Consider the following 24,548-nt stretch of genomic DNA (forward strand, 5'->3'; position numbering starts at 1 on the left):
GGTAATATAGGGGAATATTCCTCCGGTGTTATTTCGTGTTATTCAGGTGTTAGGGTGTTATGGGAATATTTTCGATGTTATAATAACACAATAACACATCAGTAACACTTGAATAACACACAATAACACCTGAATAACACAATAATACCTGAATAACACGAGAGGAATATTTCCTTATGTTATCGGGCATATTTTTTTCTTGTCACCGTCACGTGAGGTTATTTCATTGGACTTCGCACGTAACTATACGTACGGAGTCCTTATGCAATATTTTATGCCGTGTTTAGACTTTTAGATGGGAAAAAAAATTTACATCCGAACTCCGGATGTCCGGACAACAATCCGGATGCAGCAGAGGAGGGGAGGAATTGGACATTCGCCCTCCTCGCTGCATCCAGGTCGTTGTTCGGACATCCGGCGGATGTAAAATTTCCAATTTAGATGGTGGGATAAGATTGAAAAAAAAGCTGGGTCATTCAAATAAATTAATAGATTATGTTGCTTGACATATTTAATAGTTATGGTGATGTAAAAAATGATTATTCTTTATAAAATGATTAGTTATGTAGCAAGGGTGACTGGATCCCTTTAACATTGTTTCAAAATTATATTGCTGCAGTGAGATGTGATATGGTAAAATATATTATGTAATTTACAAAATTATCAATTTGTCATTATTTAGAAATTAAAGATAATCCAAGCAAAATAATTGGGCTATTTAAATAATGATGTCAGATTTGACTAACTCAAAATATATTTATTAGTCTAAGTTGAAATTTTACGATGTTTCAATAGCAATGAATCGATCGAGTCGAACCGAAAATTTATCTGTGTTTTCTTTCTTAAAAACTCGGGTAAAATAACCTTAACAAGATTCACAATTCATTTGATTATTTTTCAAGTCAAATTCAGACTCAAAGCTTCATAAAGCAAATTAGTAATTACCTACACTCTAATTCAACATTCAAGAGGTTTAGTAAATAGTAATAAAATAACAATGTAACTCAAGAGCTAACACAATAGTGTAATGTAAGAGATGACACAATATCCATAACACAATATATAAAAATTGAGGGTGATATCATCTATTCAATTTCCTTCTAATCTTGTTTAGCCAAAATATGACTTTCTTAAGCACTTGGTTTCTAAATTTTTAACATTTCATTTTTTTTTTTTTATGAAATTAATTCTTTATTTCTAACTTGATTGCATACCATTTGGTAGAGTTTCTTGTGAGTCTTTATGCATGGTTGAGTACTTCAATTTTCATAAATGGGTGCCTTAAAAATTCCTCTTTTGAATTATGTTGCATGTGTTTGATGTTTTCTTTATTTGCTCATGTTATCTAGCCCCAAAAAATTGATGTAATAATTTGACATTATAAATTATTACATTAAATTGATTAGTTCATATAACCTAAGTCTTTGTATAAATAATTCTCCAAACAATTAAAAAATGTAAATCCTACATAACATGATGAAGAAAATTATTACTTACAAAATGATATATTATAATAATTATTTATCATAATAAGTCCTTACATGCATTAATAATGTTAACCCACAACAAGAAAAACTTTAATTAATAACAATAATATTATTAAATTAAATATGGTAATTCCATGAAAAGGAAATTTTCAAAATAAAATCATTTTCATGCAATTATTTTGGCATTAGATTGAATACTATTCTCACCTTGATTAAACATTCATCAAAACTTGTTGAAACAAGATTTGAACCTTTATGGAATCTTATTATCATTATTCAAAAGATATATATAATTTTAACCAGAGTTGAATAAAGTTTGATCAATATTTGGAAAAACAATTTATCTATTTCAAACAAGCTTTGAACAAGATTTAATCAAGTTTGATTAAGTGTTTGCTTGGAATAATATAAATTCTAATATTTTACTAGGTTTAGGACTGAGAGTTCAAACAAGATTCAATTTAAGTTGGAATGAGTTTAGTGCGAGGAAGATTCTTTCAAAGCTAGCAAGCAAACATATAACATCACTAATGATGAGTAGTTAATTACAGAGGGAGATGAAGACTTTTCATTAGAAATTTATTGTCAGCTAATTACACAAGAAAGAAGATTGTTAGTGATGATGAGAAAGGTGCAATGAAAAGAAGTATTAAGCAGCTTCTTGTCCATAAATTTGCTTATATATTTTCTTAATCAACCCCTTCAATTTCAAAATTTGGTCTAAAATAAGCTTTCGGGCATATTTCACAAACAATTAGTAAACAGTCATAAGTTTCTAATTTTTACATATTGAGGTTAAATTTTGCATGTTTATGGGAAGCTATTTTATTTCTACAAAAATTTTGCAAGCCATTGGCCTCTAAAATTCAATCAATTTGGGGTATTTTGATTTATCTCTCTCTCTCTCTCTCTCTCTCTCTCTCTCTCTCTCTCTCTCTCTCTCTCTCTCTCTCTCTCTCTCTCTCTCTCTCTCTCTCTCTCTCTCTCTCTCTCTATATATATATATTGTTGCATGCTCATAAATTCGTGGTGGAATAGTGATTAATAACTAGCTTAGTGTTATACAAAGATCTAAAGATCTGACACATACACGTATAAAAGAAAAAACTAGCAGAGGGAATAACAAGTGTTTTTACATTAAAAAACAAAAAAGATAAATAACAAGAGACCTAGTCCAGTTGAAATAATTCCATAATGCCGATGTAGGTTATAAGACTTTACCAAATCTTAAATAATTGTAAGAAATATTACACAAGTGGGGTTTACTGTCATGACTTCCTCTAGAGGAGTGGTGGAATACAATGAGAAAGTGGTAGCAACCCGGCTGCTGTCAAGGAAGACTGTCGGACGAAATTGTGTATTAAAAAATATGATGTCAGCATCCTCGATAATAATAGCCCAACGGCGGCGTTTTGGTCGTGATGACTGTGCTGGTTGGGTTGTAGAAGTCCTGTAGTGGCGGTGACCTAACGGAGATGGTCTGACAACAGTAACGGTGATCTGCCGATGGCAACAACGGCGGTTGGGCAACGATGGTCTGACATTGACAATAACTAGATGATGGTGGTCCGACAGTGGAGACGGTACTGGCCAACCCGTATTGGTCTGACAATGGCAATGGTGGTCCTATGATGATGATGGTGGTGGTAGATCAATGGTGGTTAGGTGATGGCGGTGGCCAGACAAAGGTGAATCAGCATTGATAGTGGTGGTGGCTAGGCGATGGTGGTCTGACGATGATGTTGGCCAAATGACCATGGTTCAGTGATGATGATTATAGTGCCTATAGAGCGGTGGTCCAGTGATGTTGATAATGATGGGAGGGTAACAAGGGTCCGAAGATGGCGGTGGGCAGACAATGGTGGTTCAGTGGTGAAGATGGTAGCATTCAGGTAGTGGTAGTCCGACGGTGACGGTGGCCAGAAGGTGGTGATCTGGTGATGATGATGGTGGCTTGACAACGTTAGTCTGGCGGTGGTCTAACGACGTTGACAATGGTGGCAGGGCAACAGTGTCCCGACGATGGCATTAACTTGAAGGCGATGGTGGAGCTCGAGAACTCACAAGAGCTTGAAGCACCTTCAACCTTTTTCTTCAGATCTAGTTCATTAAAAGAGTGAGGGTTTATTTATAGATTTTATTAGTGACATACTCTGTAAATAATGAATGAATCTGAACTACTCCACTGTACGTCCTAGATTGATCCCTTTGATCAAATGGTGTTTTATGTATATTTATGTGTCTTAATGATGCAAAAAATTAAGGGATCTTAAGTTTGTTAGATTCATCTTGTTAAGACACTCAATTTGACTATAAATTTCTTATATTTGGAGATCATTTGGTCTCCTAAACTATATCTCAAAAGCTTCTTACTATATTGTAAGTACATGATCTAGGCTCACTTGGACTCTAATCAAATCATGAGATAATGCTTATCAATATGATGTGTTATAACCTAAATTTAATATTATGCTTATTTCCTTATAAATTATCGTGTCATAATGATTTTGGTAGCTTTTCCCTATATCATATTTTTTTAATTATTATATTATCTTTATCTTATAATCTATGGTGTTATAACTATTATGTTTGTGCTGTATAAATTAATCATTCATATAATTGTTATTTAGGAATCAATTGCTGTTAAATGACATTCAAATGCTATTTATTTGATCGATATTTTAATATGGTCCTTATCCTTTTTTAATAGCATTTTTCTTATCTCCAAACAAGTTCAAACAAAATATATCTCTCTTAATTAATCTTATTTGAACCTTATTCAAATTTCATTAGAACTGATATAATTGTGTTCAATTATAGTTAACACTTCAATTAAAAATAATATTAGTTTGATCCGTAGAGAGCTTCTGAGCAAATTTCTCTAAAAAACTAGTCAATAAAAACAGTTTTCTAATTTTTACCATTAGAAGACAGCATCACGCTAGCCCTCAAGATTTTTCCACTACTTGATGCCTTCAATTGCCTTTTGCACTTTTTTTTTTTTAATTTAATGTCAAAATTATTTTAAAACATATATTATATTGTAATCAAATACATTAAAATATGTTTTAATGTAATTATGTCTAGTTTAAAATATTATACTTAAAATTTCAGGAGAACAAGGGCCCGTTTGGGCAACTTATAACTGCGAGCGGCATTTTCAAAACGCCACTGTATCAATTGATTCGCTTGTTTCGCCAACTTATCCAAAACCATGTTTAGGTTTTTACACTAAACGTAGGCTACGGGTCGAACCCCACCGCAGTTCAGGATAAGCAGCTTATCCGCTGCCCCGAACGCACTCTAAATTTAATAGCTTCTTATTTATTTAGAAATAAATAATGTATATATCCCCACAGAAAACTTAAACAATCAGACATGATTATAATTCCAAATATACATTACCCTTTTCAAAGATCAAAGCTGATTAACAAACGTGCTAAACATTGTACCATTATAAATATTGCCCATCACCCCACAGCCTTAACAATCCCAATTTACTAATCACACTGAAAACAATTTCAGAAATTATAACTTGAACAATGTTTGAATTCCTTGAATCCTCCAACATTCCACAAATGTTTGGAACATTCTAAACATATTTATGTATATGGAAAAATAATACAAGATGTTCTGCAGTTCTTCCATGGCCGTCTAAGTAGAGCAGACAAGGTAAAGACATTATTCAGAAAATATAAAGCAAATTGTGCAAAATTGAGAAGCTTGGGGTGAATAATACACCAAACAACCATGAAGAAAAAAATGTAAATGTATCCAACATAAATAAGAAAAAAAAAAACGAGTTTCATATGATGCAGCTACAAAATCCCGGCATAAAAAGGCGAGAGCTATCATTCTGACATTATGCATGTATTTGAAATTAATATAGACTGCATAGTTGGTCCAATCTGCACCTCAGATTGCTGCTTATAATAACAGCCTTCTCAAGTCCCTGAAGTTGGATGACAACGCTCCAAGAAACTTGCCTGCAAATAAACAAGAATAAATAGTTGTATAATTAATATTAAACAAAAAAAAGAAAACTAGAAAATCGAAAATTACCTCCGACCACATCGTCAATGACACGATGATCAGCCGACAGTTTTAAGCTCATCTTTGTCACCACTCCAGGCTTCTCTATTCCTGCAATGTAAGATAAAATATGTACTCATCAGAAGCCTACAAAACTTTCAGTAGTCTCAGAGGTGGATCGATGCACAAGTCTAAAGAACTCATAAAATTTTAAAAAAAATTTACAAAAATATATAAATCATTAATATGATGATTTAATTTATTATCATAAAAATAAATCACAAAGCTTAATCTTAAATATTGATATAAAATAAAATTTGAGATGTAATCCTACATAAACATTCAGTTAAAATTTACATATTCCATGAGATTTAAAATCCATAGTAGCCTCATCCTTTCAACATCTTCAAAAGAATTATCATTATTTTATTATCATCTAATTATGTCTCATCTACAACTTGAAAATTTTCTTCATTACAATTTTCTTCTAAAATAAATAAATCTAATATTCAATATAGTTTTAAATAAAAAAATAAATTAATAATATAATCTAATAATCCTACTTAAATTATCTCTTGTCGTTTCCGAAGCATTGTATCAATATATTAAATATAATATAAGATGACATAGATTAACAACATAATATAATATATTTTAATGCATAACATGATTGCATTGCCTCATGCCTTGAGGTGTATGCCTCGGATGAAAAAGGCACAAATCTCACTGGCAACGGTGAGACTTAAGCCTCGAGGCTTTTTGTGCCCCAGTTTGAAGAACCTGAGGCGCACCTTGAGGCATAAGCCTCAAAAGCCTTTTTAAATAAGGTATGAAACAAGACATGGTACATACAATCAACAGTAGTGCATACCATCACTGCCACTGACAGGCTCAACAACCTGAAAACCTCGACCAACAGCAAGAATGCATGCCTATAGAAACATATCAGTAAATATAATTAGTTATGAGGAACATTCCAAAATTGGAGGGGCAGAGAGAGAGAGAGAGAGAGAGAGAGAAACCTGTGGAGGATTTATAATCGCGCAAAAGTGGTCTACAGGAAACATTCCCAGATTTGATATGCTGCTTTTACGAACAAAAGGGATGAGCATATACAATTATTCAAAAAATAACAGAGAAAGATCACTAGAGAAATTGATGTGTGGCGTACGCACCTGAAAGTCCCACCTTGAAACTGCTCAGGTTTAAGTTTTCCATTACGTGCCTTCTCAGCCAATTCTTTAACCTGTAGGTAAACACCATAATTAAGTACTCACCAACAATTATTCTTTGCAATTCATTTTGAACGATTTATATCGGCATCACACCTCAGGTCTTATTCCCTTGACACCAAAATTCCCCAACATTTATTTTGTCAACATACATGTTGGATGCAAATTTATGTAATATTATATTTAAATCATGCAAAAAATGCAATTAAAAAAAAAACATATATGATGGGTGTTTTCTAGCCTTTGATAAATGCCCAAACCTTTCAAGTCTATTTTCAACTTTCAAAACCTTCATAGATGTTGCTTCAATAATTTGAGAATTTCTAATTTCATTGTGATCCTAGCATTCTCATTTTTATCATATTTTATTCTTGACATTTTTTTTAGAGTTTAATACTTAGATCTATATAGCATAAACCAAATAATTGTGCTTTATAAAATTTGCCTTAACATCATAAGCAAGATAAACCTTCCTTCATTTAACCTGTCTAGCATTACCTTTAGATGTTATTTACACCTATATACTTCTTATTTGACATAATACACCCAAAATATTGAAACCTATCACAGTAAAGTATTTTTATCAACTAGTAAATTTAACTAATAATTGTTAAAAACATGCCATTAAAATTGGATATCATATAATTTGCATTCAGTAGGCTAAATCTAAGCGCTCTATCATAGAAAATTTGTATACATTATAATGAATACAAATGAAAATGAACTTAATGATAATCTTCGAGGTAATCCAAATGTAACTAGAAGCTCCTTAGCCACTCCACAACGACTAATAGCACCAATGACCAATTAGAAACAAACGATAGTTAGATGATTTTGATCACACTCATGTTATTCCCAAATAAATTATGTAAATTCATGTTTTTCGTCTGCCACCTTTATTATGCTTGATTGAATTGTGTTATGAGGTACATATGAAGGCCAACATGATCTATTATAGAATCACAGCTATTAAATAATCTCCACTATAAAATGAACCTTATAAATCAGGTTGATGGTCTTCTACCAAAAAGGTTTAGGCATCAACGTTTGAGTTTCTACGTTAAAAAAATGACTATGTAGAATGTGCATCTATAGCAGAGCCATCATCAAAATTATAATTAGAAATAGATTCCTACTTTATCATTTGGATGATATTCTTCTAAAAGATTGATCATATAAGTGGGTATTGAGTACCAGTGAATTTGATTATCATAAGGATGAGTAAAAGATTGTTTTTCAGACATTTTATAGCTAGTGCGAATGGGCAGTGATGCTATTTGGTCACATTCCATACTTATAAGGAGAATTATGTATCAAGTTCTCCGCCCATTTATTTGTAAGATTTTAGCCATTTATCTTGATGATGCACAATTTAGCGCACAAGAGACATCGCAAACATATCTTTTTTGGGGACACTTTTTTGAAAGCCAGTTGCACTTCTTAGTTTTAGGTTTCCTCCAAATGATCATTAGAAGTTGATCCATGAAAAGTTAAGGCTATTGCTCTCCGGAAATCCATTTCTAATTCCAAAGTTTCAATAGATTGCCCACCTTCTAAACTCGTTTTATGAAAGGCTACATGTCCATTATAAAATCTTCAATGGAAGAGGGCAAATTCAAATAGAATACAAGTGCTACTAAAGCATTTAACCTTTTAAAGCTAGGTTGATGGTACCATCATGCATAAGCTTTGTGATTTTATAATAGTCTTTCGTGTATCATGATTATGTTTTTAGGGATTGGTGATGCATTAAGTTAGAAAAATCATCCAATCATGTACTTCAGTGAGAGCTAAGGACCCGTTTGGCGTAGCTTAAAAGTGCGGTGGCATTTTGAAAACGCCGCCTTAATGTTTGTTTCTAGCATTTCAGTAGCGTTTCAGAAAATGGTGTTCTCTATTTTGTATTACATGCGGACCGCGGGTATATCCCCGGGATCAGCATTCGGGCTCAAAGCATTTACGGAGCTACCCTCGCAAAAAGTCTGATCCCTAACCTTCTTTAAACTCTTGGTGTCGATCCTCCCCTGAAGTCGCTCCGCAGGTAAGGATTCTCTTCCCCCTGCTCTGCTCCTCCCTCCTCGCCTCCATTTCGCCGAAACGCTTCTTGATTTTGAACGATTCATGTGATCTTAGCGGTGAATCTGGAGGTGTTTGGTGGCTAACGAGTGACATGTTATTTTTTCTTTTTTTTTTGGTCTCATTATAATTCATATTAGTGTGTGAATGTGTACTTCACTTTCGTATATGTCACTGTGCTTATTTAATGTAATCAGAATTTTTTGAGTTATATAAATGTAATTCAACTCTTTTGCATTTTCATGTCTTGAAATTTGAGAAAATAACAAACTATGCGTGACAGATTATTCATTCAACTAAAAAAATCAGAGAATAAGTTGTTTACGAAATGCACAAACCAAACAACTAAACAGTTTATCCAAAACAGAGGCAGAGTGGTCATTTATCCAGAATAAGTTGTTTTTCAAACGCGCAAACCAAACAACAAGCCAGCTTATTCGGATCAGCTGCTCATCAGCAGATTAACAGTAGAAGTTGGATAAGTTGCAGCTGCCCCAAATCGACCCTAAATGAAAGTAGAAAAAAAATTAATTATAAAAAAGAGCTTTATGGTGTGATATAAGCCTTACGACATTAGTATCATTTACCTTCTCACCAAGAATTTATCCTATATTCTTACCATCAAGCACTACTGTACTTCCAATCCCAAAAAATGTTAAATATCTACTGTGAAAAATGTGCCTTTGTGTAAAAATATTCTTTTATTCTTAAACATACTAGAGCCAAGAATAAAGTTGTTGATGCAACAAGTTAAATTTTTTATCATACAAAGTACTATGATTGTGAAAGTATTTGGTTTTAGGAAAATAAATGATTAGTATCCAGCATGTCCTGGCTTTCATCGCCTATCATTATCTAAAAGAAAATAAAATTTTATTAACTTCAGATTAAATATGTGGTGAATTACTCTTGAAAGAGCAAATTATGAATTTTTATTCCCAGCAAAAATTTATTGCTTGCGTGCTTTTCATGTTGGAGGATTAGCAGATCATGTAAGACGTGATAAGACAATTTCCTGGTCAAGTATTATTCCATTGGTCTGAACTTAGAAAAGATGTCATTAAAACTGAAGTAACTTTCAAACTTCTTGAATGGGGAATGTTGTTACATTGCACACTTATGTAAAAACATGGAAGGCCTATAGATTCCAAGTTAACACAATTTAGGAAACCTATAAATCTAATATCATTATTCATGCATGCATATTATGATTATGATGCATCATTAAGTGAGTGTGCGCATAAACTGCAATTTGATGCTTATGCAAGGAATTGATGTACAAAGTGAAAAGTATAAAACTATGGCCAATGCTCATAGGCATCTCCAGAATAAAGTTAAGGTAATTATATGTAGTTTGTATTTGCCTTGCATGCATCTGGCGCAGCACATTTACAAAACTTCATGGTCAAGTCTCTTGCAACTCCTTCAAAATTCTTAGAAAACATAGCCAAATTCATATGTTATTGATTTTCCTACAAACATAAATATTAATCCGACTTCAAATATTGAGTATCTAATATCATGTAGAAGTACTTTTGAGCCTCCAAAGTTCATAATAGGCGTATCTATAAATGAAATGTATACATCCTCGCCCTCACTTGTTCCAGTTTTAAAACCAACCCTTGCTTAAATCCAAGTTGTTGAGCAGTTCTTTTATGTAAGGTTATACTGGGTCCTTTGAGTAGGCAGTGAAATTTTATCATAAAATTTCATAATTTCTTATAAATGTCAACATGAATGGCTAGCCTACGAAGCGAGCTTAATTTATAATAAGAATAAATCTTGAGTAAAACAGTTTGGGTTGGTATGGAATTTTTCCTTTTTTGTTTCAAGTTAAAGTTTCATTTTGTTTTCCTTTTTTTCATAGCTGTTTCAAAGTTAAGAGGTATAGGATTTTTTTCTTTTTTTTTCTATTCAAAGTTTCATTTTAGATGATTTGATCATATTAAACGTCAACCATATGATGATCTGATTAAGAGAGTAAATGTTTTAGATTCGACTTATGTTAAGAAAGGTAGAGGTAGACCTAGGAAGGCTTGGGCTTGTTGTATGAAAAATGATCTTATTTTATTAGAACTAAATGAAAATATGACACTAAATAGGACGCAATGGAGAAAATGATTCATGTAGCCGATCCCACATAGGGGGATTAAGGCTTTGTTGTTGTTGTTGTTGTATTCAAAGTTTCATTTTATTTTCCTTCTATTTATCTTTTTAAAAGTTGGCTATCAAAAAAATTATTTGATATAAGATTTTATCCCAAGTCATTAACAACTTTCAAGATCATTACTAGCAAATCTAACTAGCATATGCCTAAACGATCACTAATGAGCAAACAGCAAAAACAACAACAACAACAACAAAAGCAGTTATGACAAAAAAATCACAGAGATAAAACCAAATTCTTGAATAGGGTAAAAGTGTATTAGGCTGTCTAATTTAGTATGGAATAAATTTCAATATAACCAAATAGAAGAGTGGAATCATGAAGAGGAGGTAGAGAAGGGAACCATCATATTATAAAAAAATTTTCTTTGCATGAAAAAAATACAATGCAATCCTTCTTAAGGTATGAATCATCTAGTTATAAAGTAGGATTGTTTAGCTCTAACAGAAATTAAAATAAAAGATGGTGGCTCTGATATCAAAATTTGATGGAGCTTTGATTTCAAAACCCTAATTAAGGTTTCAATGTTTCTTGATTTAAGTCTAAATATTCTCATACAGATGCGTGGATTCCTTTTTCCTTCCAGCATATTGCCAGTAGAGAAATAAGTTTAATTTCTGAAGAGATTTTGACTGAAGAGAGTGGCCAATTGTAATGCATACAAGGATAGAATGGGTTGTTTAATATGTTTTGTATGCCTTGAGTCAATAATTAGGAGAGAGAAAAAAAGGTGAGGGTATGGGAAAGAGCAGTAAGAGGAGGGATTGAAGCAATTTTAAAAAAAGAAGTCCTAATTTGAGGACACAGAAAAGCCTTGGAGGAGGGGAGAAAATAAAGGAGAGCGCTGTAATTCAATTTATAATCAATAATGCAATGCATCCTAAAGGATGTTTTCTTTATAATGGTAGTCAAATAAACTAAAAACGGATAACTATGAACAAAACATATAAAGAATGAACATGAGAGATCAACTCCTCAACATTAACGTTATATTTCCAATTAATTATAATAAAATAACATCAAAATGATTCTAAATAATCCTAAAGAAGCATCCTGCTACTCATCACTCTCCCATAGTTTCATTGTATCAGATAGAAGTTTGATTATATTATAATTAGCATGATCATGAATATCTTCTTTGTTCTAAAATATAGTATCAAAAATACTTATCCAATAATTTTATATCATCTTAATCTACAAAAATCAATCAAAAGATATATTAACCAAAACAATTGCAGTATCCCCATACTTAATCTCAAAAGGTATTCCATGTGGATCCTAGAAAATATCAATGAAAGATGTATACAGTAATTCAAACTACAGCTGTGCATTGTAACCAATTTTTTAAGGTCATTTAAATACATACCACCCAATTCCAACGTATTTACATGTCAAACACCTAAAATTTGATTTTTACAATAAAACCACCAAATCTTTCCTATCAAATCAAAAATACCACTTTTAAAAGTGAAATACACCTTTTCATGCATAGGCAAGGTGGCATGTATGTAAAAATTGAAGTTCAGGTGTTAGATATGTAATTCATAGGAATTATGTGGTATGTATGTAAATATTCCATTTTGTTAAAATTCTGCGGATTGCCAGTATAATCGTCTGTGTTATAGAGAAAACAATTGCTTCAGACTACATAGCAGTTTACAGAATGCTTTTTAACATACCTCTGAGGATATGGTTGATAATGTCTTCTCGTCTGCATTCCTTATAATTGGCGTCATTAAGCCCTGCATCTCAGAAAGTCTATCAGGGGTACAGCATAACAAATTTTCAGGTAAGTTCGGGAAAAAAAATACCTTCTCTGTAGCCACCGCAATTGATATGTCAATGGAGCTGGATATGATGGCCTCACCCTTCTCATCGCTCCAATAAGCTGCCAGATAGAAAAAACAATGCCCAAAATGTTAATCAAAAAGGATATACTACGTCATTCAGCTAAAGGATAGACAGGCATTGATAGATGCAATATCACAATGTAAAATAAAAAAAGGGCCTTTACATACATACCACCTTATTCTTAAGTATTTACATATCTAACACCTAAACTTAAATTTTACATTTATTACACTCAAATCTTTGATATCACATAAAAAATATCACCACTTTAACTTTTAAAAGTAAAATATACCTTTTCATGCATATGGAAGGTGGAGTTATGTAAAAATTGAAGTTCAGGCTTTAGAAATGTAAATACATGAGAGTTGAGTGGTATATAGGTAAACCTTCCAAAAAAATATTGTAGAAAAACGTAGCATAAATGATCACGCCCAACAAAGGATGAACTCAAAAATTTCCAAAGTCAGCCATCATTATTTTAGTTAACTAATCGGCATAAACCATATCAGATGTGTCTCATATGCAAAGGCAAGATAAGCATTCCTTGTGGAAAATCCATATGTCTCGTATGCATGGCTGAGGGCTGCTAAGTTGCATCAATGTGATGTGATGTGGTTGTACCACAGAATTATATGTAGACCACGTCAAAAGTTAACTAATATTCAAAGCAATTTGACCGGTTTTAGATACAAAAAAATGTTTGGGGCATTTACATACATACAACACAATTGTAATGTATTTATGTATTAAACACTTAAAGTTCAATTTTAACACTGATAACACAATCTTTCACATTACATCAAAATACCACTATTACTAACAGTGCAAAAGTGAAGCACACCTTTTTAGCACAGGTAAATGACATAAATGTAAAATCATAGTTTGTGTTAGATATGCAAATACATAACAATTGTGTCGTGTGTATGTAAATCTTCCAAAATATTTTCATAAATGATGAAATTGGCAGACTCCATAATTTAACTGGATATAATGAGAAACCGGCATTGGTTTAAACTCAAAAAACCAATCAAATATAATGTTTCTTTGTTTCACAAATAGAATGAATGAAAATCATCATAAACTGAAATACATTTTAATCTCAAGCAACTAAATTGTCCCTTTTCAACATTATCTTTCAAACGCTTATCTACAATTAGACTTCTAGTGTGACTACTACCTAAATACAAAAGTTCAAAACCTATACTATCAATCGCCTTAGCCTTTTCTCCAACTTATTTAGTTTCTTGAATATATAAGATAATTATCTTCCTATGAACCATAATATCAACTAAATCCATTAATTTAACAATGAGAGTATCTATATTCCAAGATTATATTCTAATATTAGTTTCACGAACTAACTTCTTTACATGCATTCGTCCGTAATGTGGGAACACGCGTTTATTTGATGCTACACACGGGCGTCGGCATAGCAGCCCTTGCAAAATTTTCATTGTATTCAGGTTATACAGCACGTCGCTTCCAGGGGTTGCCCTAGCATTTACACAAGAATCTAAAAAAATCATGTCATACTTTTTGATAAATTTTACATTGGTTGTTGACTATCTAACACAGCCCTTCACTTTTCACATCTGAGGCTTGGGACCCAGCAATTACAGTTTTAATTGAAACAACAACAATATTAATAAAATAAATAACTATTTGTAAGACTATGCAACATAAGTGCCAACAAAGAGGTGCTAAAACATGTTTGAGACGAGAGCATAAGATATTGACAACTTATTGAAAAAATTGTAGTTCTCCTTGAGATGTTCATGCCACAAGCCGGATATCCTTAATTAAGGACAGGAAATAACAAATAAAAAGGCTATTTTTATGACTAAAACAGGTGAGTTTCCAGCTACAGAGGCAAATTGATGAGTCCGCCCTCTAACAAAATAAGAAGAAGTGCAAATTAATGAGCATGTGCTTGGTGTTACAAGCTTAACAAGCTCAATGAACTCAGTGATGCACAAATACCTCTCTAAATGCTTAATAAGCTGAATTTCTTAAGACCATAACTATGTCTTACAAAATATAGAATTGGCACATGAGGAGCTGACGTATTTTAAATCCTTTAGATTTACTGAATCTATCAGTAATTTTCTATATCCGGTAATGCCTGAAGTCATAAAGCTATGGGAACAGCAGCTAGGCTGCAAGGAGGTGGTTCCGGCGGCTGGAACAGCAGCAAGGTGACATGGGAAATGATTTTGAGAAGCTTGAACAGCAATGACAGTGCAGGGGAAGAGCTCGAACAGCAGCTAGGCTGCTGGGATGTGGTTCAGGTGGCTAGAACAACAGTGGACAGCAAGGCAAGGAATTTCCAGGACTGCGGCAGGGAGACAAAAGGCTGGGAAAAAGTGGAAGAAGGAGCTAGGATGTTAAAGCAGGGTTGCAACCAGTATGGCAGGTGGTTGGCTTCTGAAAGGCAGGGAAACTGCAGGGAGAACAACCAAGAGGGTTGTTTCCGGGCTGATACAGCAGGGAAGGCATCAGCGACGACGAAGGGAAGGATGCGGAGGAAGAGTAGGGGAGAATAGTCACCACCTTGGGCACAATATAAAGTTGGAGCACCCCTCGTCTCTTGGATACGGCCCTCAAACGAAAATTTGAGACGCCGGCAGTAGTCCGGAGCAAAATAAACGAAAAAAATAAGCCTAGAACATCAAAAGCACAAATATATGATAATATGAAGTGGATCTAAACTCCACAATAGCGACAAAACCTGGACCGATTCAACCCAGGTGTGAAATCTATAGCCCGCGTGGTTGCAGAAGGTTTCCTTATCTGGCCCGTGCATGCGGGATCGCATACGGCGCTTTAGTACACAACACTCCCACATCAGTCTCACGGGATTAGAGGAGCTTTGACTTCATCCGTCGAAGCTTCTTTCTCTCGTGGTATGGCAATAGGCTGCCCAGTTGAAGATAGATAAAATGGTGTACTCTCTCTATAAAGTCATGTAGGCGTTCTCATTCCAAAGTAATCCTAGTAGAATAAGTATTCATTCTCTTTTGGCACAATCTGAGCTGGCACTATAGATAAACGAGAATTTTCATAAACCAAGTCTTGAGCCTGTAAACTCCTCCCACTTCTAGTGCTCCAATTAAACAAGTATGTGAAGAGAAATCAACTATAAGATGAGATCTATAGCAAACTCAGCCGCTCTCATGAGCAACCCCTCAAGAGAGACCTCTTCTTCTTCTTTGATAGGACTCGAATACCATTGAAAAATGTTCTTTCCCGCAAAGCTCTTAAGGTGCTTTTGAACACTATGAGTCATCCCTCCTGTCTGCTCATCTATCGATGAGTACACTTCTGAACTTAATTTAATACCCAAATGACTCCACATGGACTTTCAAAAGTAGCTCAAAAGCTCCTCATATCTGATATGTTGAACCTCCCTCAGTAGGGGCAACTCAGAAGGTAAGCTATATATATGAGACGTGAATGTAAACTAGTATTTGAACAACGCAAGAGGTAGGCAACTAGTAATTGTGATTTAATATTTTGTCGAGATAGGTAGTGAATGTAAAACTCTCAACGAGTATTTGTGATTTAATATTTGGTCGAGATAAGTAGTGAATGTCAAACTCTCCTAATTTTATTGAACATTTAATCAACCTTCATGATACTTCTAATTTTTGTATGATAATTTTTAGTGGGAGTTGTGTATAGACTCTTATAACGTGAGCTTGAAAATACAAATGCAACCTTCGCATTGAGAATATTATGACTAATGTAATTTTGCCAGCAAACGGGTAGTGATTTTTCATGTCATGAGGGAACTTGCTAACATAGTAGATAGGTTGTTGAACCATCCTTTCTTGACTAGGTTGAGGCTTATGCTGTAACGTCGAAAAAGTTGAAACTATTTTCAAAATGGATGATATTTTGGGACGTTTGTAGGCTTTTTACCAGCATGTTATTGACATATAGTACACCTAATGAAATTTTTTAAAGCTCTATTCAAGAGACGTTGGAGGGTTGCACTACCCAAACAACATTACTTGATAACAATATAATTTTTTATCTATTTTAAAGGATATGACCTTATTTTTTGGATTCATCTTTATTTGGTTATAACCGAAGTATGCATCTAAAAACTAAATATTTGGAGCCCTGATGTGACAAAACAAGTTGATCTATACAAGAGCGAGAAAGATTATCCTTTAGGCAGACTTTATTAAGGTTGGTGTAAACAACACACATCCTCCATGCTCCACTAACTTTTTTGCCAACTAAGCATGGTGCTGCACTTGTATTAATCATGCTTCTATAAGATTGCTAACTTTCTATTCGCTTGTTTGGAGGAGCTCTGGTGCAAAATTTGTTTATACTGATGACCGATTTAAATGTTAGCTCTACTTTTAGGGAGTACATAATCATCTCAAGGCCAATCTCAAGCATATCAGCAGGGGTCTAAGAAAACATGTCTTAAATTTTACGGAGGAGGTCTGTGTACTCTTATTTTTGTTCATCAAAGAGTAGGGAATCAAGTTGTATTGTTCATGATGAATGTTCACCCGATAGTGGAATGCGGATCAAGTATTTTATGGAAGAAGCTCATTGAAATGTGGATCAAGTCTTCCACGAGAGAATACAACCAATTTATTAAACTCCAAATTGTTCCAAAATTTCAAAAATTACAATGTTCGCACACAAGTAGAATAACGATAAACTTTCTACTTGCCTGATGGATGTTCCAATGGTTCAAGAAAAAATTAGCCATAGCGCAAGTACAGTTGAACAAAAGAGACTGCCATACTCTGGAAAGCGATAAGTTCATCCTAGTACATGTAACATTTATGCATAGAATTGGCTTTTTTTCCAAAGTTAAAAGAATAACCATTGAAATATACAAGCATGGTTCAAACCTCAAATTGGATTCAGCCATCTGCTTCAATCATTGAAATTAAGGGTAGGTATGATTTCATATATCTTTAAGAATCATATAAATATTAGATCATACATCGGATAAAAACAAAAGCTCAATTGGCATTTTTTGATCACACAGGAAGTTCATAATTATCACAATGTAATCTTTCAACTGAATCCATACTATTATTCCATACAAATACTTCACAGCTTTTCAAACAAAGATCTTCCTACCTAGAGTAGTAAGAAATGAGAATGACAGCATCAAATCAATTAGTTGACAAGGTAATTGCCTAAACTGGGCTCCTATTAAGCCACTAGGATAAAGCAATAAAATTGAAAACTATCAAAGCCTATACAAACAGAAACTCCATGCGCTATAGACGCCTTTAATCTGATAGCAATAAAAAGAGCAAGTATAATAATAATCAGATACATTTTACAGCATTGCAAAAACAAAAAATTATCTGAGCATTCCTTTTTTTCCTTCGAAAGGGAAAATTAATCTGGTAAAGTTTTGAGCACAACAAGGGCATTTACAAAGAAATAGCAAGGTAAAAAGAAATATGACTGCATAGATAAAGTCAAAAAGTAATCATTTGAATCGTCTAGGCCAAAATCTAATTAAAAAAAGGTTAAACTTCAAAGTTATAAGCAACCTCATTAATCAATTTGAACGAAATGATAAATCTTAAATCACTAAACCTTCTAAAAAATTCCAAAACACAACCAGTTCAGAACTTTACCATTTGCTTCAGGAACATTCCTCAACGCTAGTGCTACAGCTTTTATGACAATGTCATTAACTGAGACTTTCACGTTATGTTGTTCTGCAAGAAAAAATCAGAAATCCATCTTTTAAAGACAAGAACAATACTAGGACTATATAAGTGAACATTAAGGGGAATGCACCAGAAGGTAAATCCGGTTTTTCAATAATTAGAAATTATAAATCAGTAAATTAGGACATTGCCAAACTTCTACGTGCCTTTAAGTTCGGTCCTGAAAGAAAGTAAAGGGTCCAGTATTACGTCTGTTTAAAAGACATAAATATTGAGCAAAAAAAAATCAAAAGTTAATCACAAGCAAGAAGAAATTCATCAAAGCAAATGATCATGAGAAACCTGAAGATAAATAAAAATGAGGGATGCTTTGTTTTGATTCCAGCAAACGCTTCGCTATCACCTGCAATTAAATAAAGAAATTTGATATATAACGAAATACAAATGTTCTATGAAATCCAACTTAAATAAATAGAGGAAATAATGCATTAGTGCAGCTCCGGTCTTTTGATTTTAGTTTAAACTACTCAAGGATGTCACACCGAACAAAACATAATAGGATGTAGGATTTCCTAACATACAATTGAATGATGTGATAAATTAACATCAACTATATGAAGTCAAAATTCATTGTTCACAAACCACTAATGAAAATAATCAGTCACTCAGCCTGAATGAAATCAAGAAAATAAGTAAAATTTGCACAAATAATAAACCCACACGAATGATAAATTAATGATCATCAAATTCTAAATTTCTACTAGAAACCAAAAACACTTATATTGACCTATCTGTCTTAAGAGATTAAAACATAAATTTGCATGCATTATAAGGCTGACAAAATGTAAATCAAGATACATGGGGAGGAATGATGATGCACAAGAAATAACTCTTAACATAAATTTATTACAAATTGAATAATATTACTACTATTATTTAAAAATCAAATCAATTTAGAATTTCTATAAACCACTTTGGCTTTTTCCCACCACCCAGGTATGCCCATCTCCTTCTCCTACCCTTTTGATCCCTCCCCTCCTCATGTAGAACACTCACATGAGCATCCCCTCCCAAATTTGCGGTCTCCCCTTTGACTCCCCTCCCTCACTCTCTCAGGAATATTCCCTTATCCACATGTCGAACAATCTCGCCACAACTCTTTCCTCCCCCAGTCCCAAAGCACCCGAAGCCAAATCCCCTCATAGAGACCATGCATCCCATCCAAATTGCTGCACAAAAGGCCCAAGCTTCCCACTCATCCTCACCATCCCCTCCTATTTCTAAGACAAAATCCTACAAAAAGAAAAAAAATCCCCACCCCACCTACTACTAGCTCTCCAAAAACCCCCTCACAAAGCACCATCTCCCCATCTCCGATCTCAAGTCCCTGCTCCCTTGTCAAATCCTCCTCACGATAGCCACACACAAAAACCCATAGCAACCTCCACTCCCTATTTGTCAACTATCTCTACAACGTCATTGTCCCGGATCAAGCCCCAACAACACGGCTCACCTTTTCGCATGATTGCTCTAACTCTCATGTCATTGTCCACGCTAACAAATTTACGCAATTTCACCACACAACAACTAACCCCTCACTCTCACGCAACTCAAATTTTAGGCCTCTCCTCTTTTCCCTTCTCTCCCTAATCAACTCTCAAGAGTTCTAACAATAACCTCGATAGCCACCTCTACCCTCTCCACCTCTCTCTCTCTAAAAACAACAAACACAAAAAAATATACATATATTATCTCTTGGTCACACCAAAACTTTGTCAATTTGCCACAATCTCATCATCACCTATCCCTTGCATGAAGGTTAAAAGAGGTTTGCAACCCTAAAAATCCTAAAATCAAGATTGTAAGGTTTAATGCCATAAGCAAAATCAAGGAATGTGTGGTAGAAGAACTCGTAGGGGAGTCTTACAATGAGTTGGTAAAACCCATGCGCAATTTTCTTAGCACAACAGAAAAAAATTATCTATTGTAAAATTTTCATGAAGGTAACTTATATGCGCCATTCTTGACATGGTGGCACTAGAAAATTACAACTGTTGTGTTTTACAATACGAGTGTCTTTCTTGGTATGGTAGACAAACCAAGTACTCTAAAAAATGACCTCTATACAGGAAAGATGATGGCAGGATGCTAAAATTTTGTCATGAACAACTCTTCAAAAAAGTGACTTATTAAGGCCCGCTTTGGGGCAGCTTTTTAGGTGTTTTCTGTTTTGGAAAGCACCGAGGGTGGCATTTGGAAAGCAACTTTTTCACGGTGTTTCAGAGAATTGCATCGAAGGAACAATGTTTAGAGAATGGAGGGTTGTGGTTCGCTATGAGTTCTGTAGAGTAGTTGAAAAAAGATGACGTTGCTCCCAGTAAATTCGTGAAATTAGCCATCTAAACCTCGATATATCCACACATCCACAAAACAAATGCCTTGAGGCTTTTCTTCTCTGTCGTCAACCGAAGCTCTGTGCATGCATTCTCTTTCCCATCATTCTTTATGTCTTCGATTCATCTCTTCCTTCATGTAGATTTTAGCTTTATTTTCCTTACGTAAAGATTGATTTGAAAATTTTTAGATAATCTTTTCTATGTATCTCTGTAAAGCTAGCACCATTTGTTAGTTGGCTGATCTATGAGTTTTGTCAATCGATCTATGTGAGTAATATGTAGAAGCTCTCAAGGGTTTGGGCATTTTTTCCCCACTGTCGGCTGAAGCTTTGTGCATGAATTTTTTTTTCTTGGTTGTATTGAGTGTATTTCATGCTATAGCTCTGGATATTATGGATCGAGGCTTTGTTCCACTTTTGAAATGTTGCCCTTCATTGAGACATCAATTATTATTTAGGGTGCGTCAATTATGATTTTGGATAGGATTAATTTGAAGATATTGCAATTCTGTTGTAAGATTGTTACTTAGAAGTTTCCTTTCCTTACATTGTTCATCATGGAAAGGATGACTTTAGTCCCATTGCTTCATTTTTTTAATGGATTAATTTGATATGCAGAGTGAAAAAATTTATGTCCGATAGCATGGAGGAGCAGGGTTTCTTCCGGATCAGCTTTTTTCAACTTAGGGTTAAACTTTTGTTAGAGATAAATGAAGTTAAAGTTGTAGTCTTTAGTTGGATGGGTGGTATTTCTTTATTCTGAAGATTTCTACATAACCACGCAATTCTTATGCAAGATTTCTACATACCACGCAATTCTTATGCATTTACATATCTAACACATAAACCTCAATTTTTACATACATGGCGTGTTACGTATGCATGAAAAAGTGTATTTCACTTATTCAAGTTAAAATCGTGGTATTTTTTATGTTATATGATGTATTTGGATGTTATTAATGTAAAAAAGTAAAGTATAAATATCATATATGTAAATATATAAGAATTGGGTGGAATGAATGTAAATGCCCCCAAAATTGAATTGTCCTATGTTTGTGTCATGTTGAATCTTTGTCATCATGTCCATATGTGTTTATGTGCTTGTCAATAACCTAATTCCCATGTTGTTTTTCATAAATTAATGTCCTATGAGTGGTGAAATGAAATCAAACATTGCATCTATACATATTGGAATGCAGATCCTGAATTATTGTTTAATTGTTGTGCATTCAGGATAATATGTTGTACTACTTCATATACTATTTAAAATGTGGGTGTTGATTACATTGTTTTGGAAATCTTCAAAGGTATAAATTTGGTAGAGCTATGATGTAGAAAAATAAATACAAAAAGCTCAACCTATTACCAGGCGTGAATCATCTAGCCATTTTAAGTCCTTTATTGTAATTGGATTCCATTGGTGTTGCTAAAATCTAAATTATTACTGGCGATTTCTTATTACTGGTTCATTGCATATTGTCTTCCATTTTATACATCTGAACCAATGCGACACACTCAACCTCAAATACTTCTTGATCATACTATTAAGCATATTGTCTTCTATTTTGTATATCTGAATCACACGATACACTCAACCTCAAATACTACCTGATTGATTTTACTCATAAGCATATTATCTCTATTTTGTGCATTTGAATTTACATGAGACAGTAAACCTCAAATACTACTTGATCTTACTCCTAAGCATATCTTCTTCTATTATGTATATCTGAACCAACATGACACACTCGACTTCAGATACAATCTGATCTTACTCCTAAGCGTTGTCTTATATCCCATCTATCTAAACCTATACGACATACTCTTAGTCAGATAGTGACCTCAAATTCGTAATATACTAGCTAACAATTGAATGCAGGTGGTGATCATGGATGGAAAAATCTTTGACAAAATGAACTTACTGGGCTCTACTTTGCTTGCTTGTCCCTTTTAATTTTTTCAACGCTTTTCTTAATTGATTCTCACTTATAAACATAATTTAAAAATTTTTCCAAAATTTTATCTTCACTTTTTACCATCATGCATTTTGAAACATCACTTCAATTTATTGTAGGCTCACAAGATGAGAAAACAAAAGGATGATGTTGTATCTGTTGATTGGGAGAGGGAAGTCAGGAATATTTTTTGTGATTTATATTTAAAGAAAATCAAATTAAGTAACAAACCCACAACACATTTCAATAAGGAAGACTCATGAAATATAACAAAAAAATTTCATGACAAAATAGAAAGAGTATATGATAAAACTCATTTTAAAAACAAATGGAATCGACTCAAAAAGAATTAGAAGCTATAGAAGGAATGAAAGCGAGCAACTGAAACGTGTTGAGATCCCATAAAAAAAATAATAGATGCATCCGAAAAATGGTGGAGAGAAACTTTGGTAAGTAGAAAAAAGTTATACTAATTTGTCAATATTTTCATAATATGTCAATAATGTACTTTTTAAATACAGGTTGTGTCAAATGTAAAAAAAAAAGGTATTATGACAGAATCTGAGCTGGAAGAGAAACTTGATTTGATATTTGTCGGTTTTGTAGTTACGAGTTTTAATGTCTGGGTTAAAACACGGAACACTCATAATTTGGTTGAACTGGAATATGCTCATTGAAGTGAAGTTCACGAGAAATCGGCTCAGGAGATACAGCACATAGAATCAAACCAATCCAACCATTGTGCACAACAAAGCCAACAACCTAAAAATAAAAAGAAGGTTGTCGCCAAATTTTTTAAGTAAAAAAATTTCACCCTTAGTTACAATTTGTACTAGTATGATGTCCGATACTCGCACAACACACACATACCCTTTAATGGCATAAATCATTAAGCTACTAGACTGCACTCCTGAAATCTTTGAGAATGTGTCATTATTTAGTTTTCACAAGACTTCTTGAAGACCCAACAAAGCAGAGGATTTTATAACAATACCGTCGAAGCGAAGGATTCATTACCTTCGTTATTTCGTTAACAATCAATCTAGTTGAATTTGGCGTAAGAATTTGTTGTTTGGTTATGTTTATATTAAATTGAAAATCTACATGAACTATCTTTATTTATATGTTTATGGCACCTACTTTATATGTTACTATTTGAACATCTATTACCTGTTTTTCTATTAGCTAGCAATATTTCAATACAGTTTCCAGTAATCTTATCTCAAATTTAGTTGTCCATTTTTTATCCAATTCATGATTTCTTTTATATTTTTGACATGCATGAAATATTTTGATGGATCATGACTTATATTCAAGTCATTAAAGATATGTATATTAGAGTTGTTACTTGTGTTCAAACTGAAGGAGGATTGACAAAATATTTTCCTATTTCTGTTGGATTACATTAGGGATCGGCTTTAAGCCCATATCTTTTTGCATTAGTTATGGATGGTCTTACTGGACATCTACAGGAGGAAGTACCTTGGTGTATTTTTTTTGCTGATGATATTCTTCTCGTGGATAAAACGAGAGAAAAAGCCCAGGAAAAACTTGAATTATGGAGGTCTACATTGGAGTCTAAAGGCCTTCGTTTGAGTAGAACTAAAACTGAATACATGGAATGTAATTTTAGTAGTAATAGCTCTAGTGACAGAAGTGTGACTTTGGGTGATCAAATTATTAAAAGGTG

At 33.6% G+C, this 24,548-nt stretch overlaps 1 protein-coding gene across 6 annotated transcripts in view; it reads right to left on the reverse strand.

The window, feature by feature from the left end:
- Nucleotides 1–4,972: 4,972 nt before the first annotated feature.
- LOC110023727 (dihydrolipoyllysine-residue acetyltransferase component 1 of pyruvate dehydrogenase complex, mitochondrial) overlaps nt 4,973–24,548 on the reverse strand; it is an 80,047-nt gene continuing 60,471 nt past the window's right edge. For 5 of the 6 annotated variants that reach the window (XM_020723276.1, XM_020723278.1, XM_020723277.1 and 2 more), the window contains exons 11-20: nt 18,851–18,911; nt 18,715–18,759; nt 18,473–18,556; nt 12,806–12,882; nt 12,674–12,736; nt 6,695–6,765; nt 6,542–6,602; nt 6,391–6,451; nt 5,550–5,630; nt 4,973–5,473 (exon numbers count right to left, since the gene is read on the reverse strand). In XM_020723276.1, the coding sequence (XP_020578935.1) occupies nt 5,415–5,473; nt 5,550–5,630; nt 6,391–6,451; nt 6,542–6,602; nt 6,695–6,765; nt 12,674–12,736; nt 12,806–12,882; nt 18,473–18,556; nt 18,715–18,759; nt 18,851–18,911 (663 nt within the window). In that variant the 3' untranslated portion in view covers nt 4,973–5,414. Of the gene's footprint in view, nt 5,474–5,549; nt 5,631–6,371; nt 6,452–6,541; nt 6,603–6,694; nt 6,766–12,673; nt 12,737–12,805; nt 12,883–18,472; nt 18,557–18,714; nt 18,760–18,850; nt 18,912–24,548 lie in introns of those variants that run through there. The other variant, XM_020723279.1, reaches the window with a different exon arrangement.

The sequence above is a fragment of the Phalaenopsis equestris genome, unplaced genomic scaffold (genome assembly GCF_001263595.1).
Source record: "Phalaenopsis equestris unplaced genomic scaffold, ASM126359v1 Scaffold000228, whole genome shotgun sequence".
Taxonomy (NCBI): domain Eukaryota; kingdom Viridiplantae; phylum Streptophyta; class Magnoliopsida; order Asparagales; family Orchidaceae; genus Phalaenopsis; species Phalaenopsis equestris.